Below are 7,811 nucleotides of genomic sequence, written 5' to 3'. Positions count from 1 at the left end.
CTATGAGAGAGAATCACCGATCGGCTGCCTCCTGCATGCCCCCTACTGGGGATCAAGCCTGCAACCCCGGGCATGTGCCCTTGACCAGGAATGGAACCCAGGACCCTTCAGTCTGCAGGCCGACGCTATCCACTGAGCCAATCCAGCCAGGGCCCTTGGAGTCATTCTTGATTCTTCACTCGTCTCTCACCTTCAATCCATCAGGAAATCTCTTGCTTTAACTTCAAAATATACTCGGAACCCAGCACTTTTCACCATCTTTATTGCTACCACTGTGGTCTTCTTTCCCTGAGATGGCAAAAGCCTCCTGACCTTAACTGCAGTTAATCAAGATTTTCAATTAGTCAGTATTTTATTTTCTTAAAATAGATTTTTACTGATTTCAGAGAGGAAGGAAGAGGGACATAGAAATATCAACAATGAGAGAGAATCATTGATTGATTGCCTCCTGCACACCCCACACTGGGGATCGAGCCCACAACCTGGGCATGTGCCTGACCGGGAATCAAACCATGACCCCCTGGTTCACAGGTCAATGCTCAACCACTGAAGCATGCCAGCTGGGCTAAAGTCAGTATTTAAAAAGGCAGTGATGAAAACTTTATACATCTGGACCACATTCAAATGAACACGACAGACAGTCTGCTCTAAACTACTGTTTCACATAGTATGGACACATGTGCTCTATCTTATCATCTTTTCCACCTGCATTTTTGCACTCCTCTGTTTCCTCCTAACTGAAAATAAGGAGCTAAACAGTTGGGCAGTTATAAATGTACTAGCGGCCTGGTGCACGGGTGGGGTCCCTTGGCCTGGCCAGTGATTGGGGGCCAATCGAGGCGAGGGAGGTTGGCCAGCGGGGGAGGGGCTATGGGTGGCTGGCTGTGGGAATGCACTGACCATCAGGGGGCAGCTCCTGTGTTGAGCATCTGCCCCCTGGTGGTTAGTGCACGTCACAGCGACCGGTTGACCAGTTGTTCAGTTGCGTAGGCTTTTATGTATATAGATTGCCTCTCAGCTCCAACTCTACCCTTGATTGCGTGCTCTGCAACATGGAGCAAGGCCCTCTTGTGGACATTTCTCCTTTGCCAGCTGGCACAACTGCCAGCAGACTGCACTGGAGAGACACTGGAGGAGGGTTTCTTTTCCTGGTTCAGCTCTGCTCCTCTCTGCAGGCTCCTGCAATGTGCAGGGCCTCACCCTGGTGCTACTCAGTAGCTAAGCTCACGCTGCACCCCACTGGGTGGCTCTGGAGTGGGTTTTACTGGTACAGCACTTCTCCATGGACATCTTCCCTAGCACCCCCCCCCCCCCCGCCCTCCGGTGGCTTCCCAGCAAGTCCAGGGGTATGGCACCTCCCTGTGGATGCTCCTCTAGCTCTGGGAGGCAGATTCCAAACAAGTGCCAGCAGTGCAGCATCTTGTAACTTCTTTGCCATCCAGTGGGCCAGGGTGGTAACTGCTTTAATAAAGCTGCTCTCAGCACAAGGGCAAGGCAACTCTTCGTTTGCCTCCCTCAGGCCTCAGTTTAGTGGCTGCTCCCCATATATGCAGTTCTTGTATTTTCAGCATTCTTTTTTTTTAAAAATATTTTTATTAATTTCAGAGAGAGGAAGGGAGAAGGTAGAGATAGAAACATCAGTGAGAGAGAATCATTGATCAGCTGCCCCCTGCACACCCCAGATCAAGCCTGCAACCCGGACATGTGCCCTTGACTAGAATTGAACCTGGGACCCTTCAGTCCACAGGCGGATGCTCTATCCATACAGCCAAACCAGCTAGGGGTCAGCATTCTTTTTTATCACTTATTAGCAAGTCACTCATGATTACAATCTCTTGTTATAATTTTCATGTTAATTTTATGTGTCAACTTGACTGGGCCATGGTGCCAGATATTTGGTCAAATATTATTCTGAATGTTTTTATAAAGTGTTTTCTTTTGTAATGAGGTTAACATTTATATTGGTGGACACAGCAGATTACTCTCCATATGTGGGTGGGCCTCATCCAATCAGTTGAAGGCCTTCATAAAACAAAGACTGAGCTTCTCTGAGCAAGAAGAAATTCTGCCAACAGATTGCCTTTGGACTTGAACTGCATCTCTTCCGAGGGGTCTCCCACCTGCCTACCATGTAGATTTTGGATTACTAAGCCTCCACAATCGCTTGAGTGATTTCCTTAAAATTAATCTCTTTATGTTTACATACATATCCTACTGGTTCTGTTTCTGTGAAGAACTCTAATACACTTGCTCTGTTAAACAGTTTTAAGATTCTATAATAATAAAACAGAACAAAGTATCAATCCCACAGTTTTATTTGTAAAGAACAAAGCATGAAAAGTCTTATTTAAATGTACTCCAAAACCTGAAAAACCCACGTCAGTTTCTCTGATATGTATGCTAAAGTGCTTGATATCACAATACTGTTCAAATTTTATATTATGTTCAGATGAGGGGGAAAAAAATCCAGTTCTGATGCATTTTGTTAACAATACAAGGAAAAACAATATAACTTAAATGCAGAAAGGCTCATTTGTTAAAAACATACACAGGTACATTTATACATGGTTCCAGTGTAACACAGAGGACTTTTTCCATATGTTAAACACCTTCCGTTGATTGACAACAGGAACTCCTTACCATGCCTCTCTGTCAAGATGTGGTGTTTGGAATAAAGCCTGGAGCCATACAGAATACATTCAGGTACTAAATCAAGCATTATTCCCTCCCAGATAACCCAAGGATACCCTGGATTCCTTCAAATGAGGGGATTTTTTTCTTTTTCCCCAAAGGAGGGGAAATCTTTTGATGATATTTTTTTCACTCTGGTATTAATTGCTCAATGTGATATTTTTCTGGAGCCAATCTCTATTTTGCCCTTGAGAGGACAAACGGTTCTATTAAGATTTGAAGGGATGAGATTCTCCTTGGATTCCTCCGATCACAGTCCAACACCCTCTTCAAAAAGCTTGGAAATCAGTTCGGTTCAAGAAATTTATATATAAGAATAAGGGGCTGAATAGCTTATTATTTGTTTCTGCCTTCTTTTAAGCTAAATGGAAATGTAATAAATACTTACATAAGAAACAGGGATTTCGAAAGACGCAGATGACCTGGAAACAGGATTCACTTTATAAAAAGTAGAGAGGAGCTGAAGACTCCATTCTCATCCGTGAAGGTGTTAACACTGAAATCTAAACAGCGAAGGTTCAGACTGTCCTTTCAACGTGGTGAAAAGGAGCGACTAGTTTCTGTAAACCTCACGGAGAAAATACTCACAGTTCTCAAAATAAAAATATTCTGAAAAGCCACAATTCTCAGCAGAAGGAGATTCTGTTACTAAGAGCTACACTCTCAGTGCTGTCAAATAAATATTTCCCTGGGGATCTGAGGTCCTCGTCTATTGCCTCATGTTTCGAAATAGCTTAGATGTGTCAACATACACTACACACAAACTGTTATGCATAGTCTCTACCCCTCTTTCACTTACATCTATATACAACAGTGATTTATTGCCAAAAAAGGAAATAGAAGCAATTCAGTATTTCCCCTATGTCATTCATAGAGGGTGACAGAGTTCATTAAAGTGATTTTTGAAAAAGCCATGTGAAAGTAAATACCACAGGGTTACAAAAGGTACAAACATTTCTGAAACATGGAAAGTAAATTTTAGAGGGAAATCGCAAACTTCTGCGAGTTTTAGGTTACTTAGATCAAAGACTTGCCCACCGTGGAAAGAGGCTGGGGAGGCTGGGAGGCCCCACTTTTCTTCTTAGTAGCCTGTTTCCCACCACCCAGACCCCACTTTGACTCCTGGACACTGTGCCTCAGTCACTTTTAAGGTGCTACTGCACCCGGAGAGGGCACGGCTGTAGGGCCTCACACCGGTGTAATGCTACTGGGTCACAAAGGTTGAGGTTAGGAGTTTCATGACACTTGAAAAAATATGTTTCAAGAGCTGTTTTTTTTGGCAATTTAATTTTAAAACAATTTCTTTTTAAGCTATTATGCAAAAATACTAATTATGGTTCCAGACATTAATTTTAACTTATTTTGAGGGGGGAAAGTCAATTACAAAATTTATTTTTATGTACTTTAACTTAGAGGTGTCATTATAAAGTAATATATTGATTTTAAAAATAAACAGAAAGGATAGCTCTAAATGGATATAGTCCTTGCAAGTCAGCTTGTGAGGCTATATACATTTATTTTCAAGATTCTGCCACTGTCCTGCTCAAATTAATTTGGTATTGGCTCAGACAATTATAAGCCACATAAGAACTAAATCGTATTTCTTTAGAGTTGTTTCTTTTTCTTTTAATAGTTTTTAAAATTGATTTCAAAGAGAAAGGGGGGGGGGGAGAGAGAGAAACATCAATGATGAATCATTGATTGGCTGCCTCCTGAATGCTCCACCCTGGGGATCAAGCCCAAAATCTCTGGGCACGTGCCCTGCCCGGAATGGAACCGTGATCTCATGGTTCATAGGTCTATGCTCAACCCCTGAGCCATGCCGACTGGGCTGGAGTTGTGTTTCTTATGTGACAAACTCTGCTTGCATCCTTTTTATTCATCACCTTGGATCCTATGGGCTGCAGGCCTTGCAAGCAGCTCCTCCAGGGGCCCCCACGTGTCTGGAGCGCTGGCCGTCTCCCTGAATTCAGACAGATGGGCTCCCAAGGGGACCACTTTCAAGGGCCTAGTATTGTAGGGGGCGTGTCTCTCTCTCTTGACATCGGCCATTGCACTGCTCTAGTCCCACTACACAGAGCTGGGCAGAACTTTAGGTAGAACTCCTTCGGGCATTCCCTTTTGAAGCAATGGTTTTATTCACAGACCCCAAATCCAGTGTTCTCCCCGTTTTCACAATAACGAGTGAACCATTTGTTAAAATGAATATTAATCCCTGTAAATGAGTATTAGACATGAATATGAATCCTAGTTCCTATCTGTATAAGTGAATGCATAAAGCTCCAAGGGTGGAGAGACTACTCAGATGAACGCCCCGAGGTCGGGCTCCTGCAGCCTGGTGTAATTAAAAAACGTGAGTCCTGGACCCTGTGTTGTCTGACCAGCTGTGGGAGTGTGTAATCTCTTTAATCCTTAAGTGTTCCCATCTATAAAATGAGACGGCTGGACTAGATGACTTAATCAGCTACGTGGCCTCCCTGGTTGCCCCGAGTGCATCAGAAGCATGGCCTCATGGGAAAGTGAGGGGGAACAGCCTCCCCCCCGCACCCCCCCACTCTTGGATCAGCCTATGGCTTCTGATCCCCAAAACACAGTCTGAGCCTGGTGTCAGCAGGTTGAGGATGTCTCCCATTGAAGAATTTTCTTGTCCCTGAACAGCCACGCCCCCAGACACGTTAGCCTCAGGCAAACAAATCTCTGGGCCCCAAGTCACCCAGAACCATCTTCTTAACCCCTTTCCATGGGTTTCTAGATGCTTCAACCCCCCTTTCCTCCCCGAGAACTAAGCCACATATCTATCACAGGGGTGGGCCTCGCTGCCTGGCTGCACACCGTGTTTATAAAGGGAGGGAGGCACTTGCTTCATTCGCTTCTTCCGCCAGGAAGTAAGGGAGACAACACTGTAGGCTCCAGCCGGGGACCCTCAGATCACAGGGTCCTGCGGGTCCACAACCGGGAATACAACCCGGAGCTCTGCGAGCACTCTCACAGCTAGCAACGTGCAGGCGCTCACTGGAGCGACAGGACCTGCTCTGGGAGGAAGACCTACGGGGACTAGCTCACACCACGTTTCTCTGACTGCCTGACAGAACTCCTAACTGGAAAGTCACCCACAGCATTTGGTCTTTCAAAACGGCTGCCTCTGGTTCTGTGTGCACTTTGCCCCCCTGAGCTGCGCGGGCTTTTCACCTCCGCTGGGCCAGTTGTTCCATGTTATCAGCCCTCTTACAAAGGAACAGAAAACTTGCCCTGAAACACCCAGAAAGGGACCATTCTTTCTCTCTCCTGTTATTTGCATTATCTTGGTCAACAAATACTTTTCACAAAAACATTCCAAGCCACACCGAGCCCTCCTCCTTCTCAGACATTCCTTCCATTTCCTGAGAGGGGGCTGGGGCCCCGGGAGCCAAACAAAGACGGGCTTAAGGGGACCCCTCCCTCCGAGGTGAGGGACCACTGCCGGGCTCCGAGGGCCAAATAAAAAGCACAGGATCAAACGCCTGTTTGCAGTTGTTATGACTGTGACATCTGCCCAAAGTACCTCCAATAATATGAATAAAAATGCTAGGAATGAAGTCTGTCTAGGCTAATCTTTCCACAGAGTAAAGAAGTTATAATCCCACCATTTAACACACTTCTTGGGCCTTTGTGTGCTATCTACCCAGTTAAGCCAAGCTCCTAGGGTTCAGTATTTAAAGTATTTGAATTATATCTTCATCTTATGCCTAAGGGGGAAAAAAACCCTGCCCAAAAGAATGGAAAAGTGACTCAATTCGTAGTATGAAACCATTTGCAACTTAAAAATACAAGTGCAGCCTGGCTGGTGTGGCTCATGGTTGAGCATCGACCCATGAACCAGAAGGTCGCAGGTTTGATTCCCAGTCAGGGAGCTGGATCCCCAGTGGGCAGAGCTGTTTACATTCAGAATACAAAGAGTCAGACCCCAGGATGGATGGCCACACAATGCAATGCCTTCTGGGCTGCACTGTACATACACGTGTACTGGCTTCTTCCTGACTAGCACCGCTCCCCGCAACTCCCAATGCTTTTAAGCTACTTATTTTAAATCACAGGAATATTCAATCTAGGAAAAGTATCTTATTAGAGTAATATAATTTCTTAGAGAAGATAGCATATTTACACACATCTAACACATGAAAATACTCTATTTTATACTAAATTCCTGGTTCAAATGAACTACAATACAGCATTTTGCCTTGTCTGCAGTGTGAGGATTGTTCAAGTCGGGGCATACGGTGCACAGCCCCTGCAGGACTCACGACCGCACCAGACAAGTCCAAATCGGTCCGTAGACGGGGGAGGTTAGGGAGCAAGGGGTCTGGACGGAGAGTTTCTACCAAGGGTTACACGTCCACGCCTTTGATGAGAGATCCCTCTAAGACGATGGTGAAGTCCTGAATGGTCTGCAGAATGCGGATGAGGGAGTTGACGGTCATGCGGTCCCGCAGGAGGGCGCTCTCTTCGTACATTCGGGTGATGGCAGGGCACTCGGCTAACAGCGGGATCCACTGGGGGAGCAGGCGATCCCTACAGGCCCAAACAGAAACAGCCCTGAGTGTGGCTGCCTCGTGGCAGAGCGCAGCACATGCTGGAGCTTGCACCGGGAAGGTGTGGGGCCGGTGGGGCACATCCAGCCAAGCTCCGGGGTCAGCTGAGAGGAAACTCAGGTCAAGAAGCTGCATCTTTACTGGTGAAAAGGCTGCAGGAGCGAGACAGTGTAGGCTGACGGGAAGACCCATCAGAGTTTAACAGTAGGCCATGTTGGCCATGAGAATTTCCACACATTAAGGAAATTCTCCATTCCGATTTTACCACTTTTAGAAAGAGGCAGAATGTAATTTTATATTTCTTTTTTACAGGGGTGTTAGACATCCGTGGCAAGGCATGCCAAAGTAGATGGACCTTTTGGGAGGAAAGACTACATTAAATAGTAGGGATTTGCTTGTTTTTCAACTTATACAACGTAATAAGGTAAGGAACAAAATCAAAGCAGAACATTAAGTAGATTTTATAAACCAAAAGAGAGGTGGCATTGGCCTAATAAATCACAACAGTGAAGAGATAAAAGGAGATAAAGATCGTGTTCAAAAGGAACTTTA

At 45.5% G+C, this 7,811-nt stretch overlaps 1 protein-coding gene across 1 annotated transcript in view; it reads right to left on the bottom strand.

Moving 5' to 3' along the window:
- Positions 1–2,299: 2,299 nt before the first annotated feature.
- Positions 2,300–7,811, bottom strand: part of DENND5B (DENN domain containing 5B) — a 184,159-nt gene continuing 178,647 nt past the window's right edge. Inside the window, exon 21 of the mRNA XM_080659118.1 lies at positions 2,300–7,239. Within this exon, the coding sequence (XP_080515244.1) occupies positions 7,056–7,239 (184 nt within the window). The 3' untranslated portion in view covers positions 2,300–7,055. The remainder of the gene's footprint in view (positions 7,240–7,811) is intronic.

Source organism: Plecotus auritus (assembly GCF_963455305.1).
Source record: "Plecotus auritus genome assembly, chromosome: 3".
Classification (NCBI taxonomy): domain Eukaryota; kingdom Metazoa; phylum Chordata; class Mammalia; order Chiroptera; family Vespertilionidae; genus Plecotus; species Plecotus auritus.
Note: the sequence above shows the minus strand (reverse complement) of the source record. Positions and strands in the feature narration are given on the sequence as shown.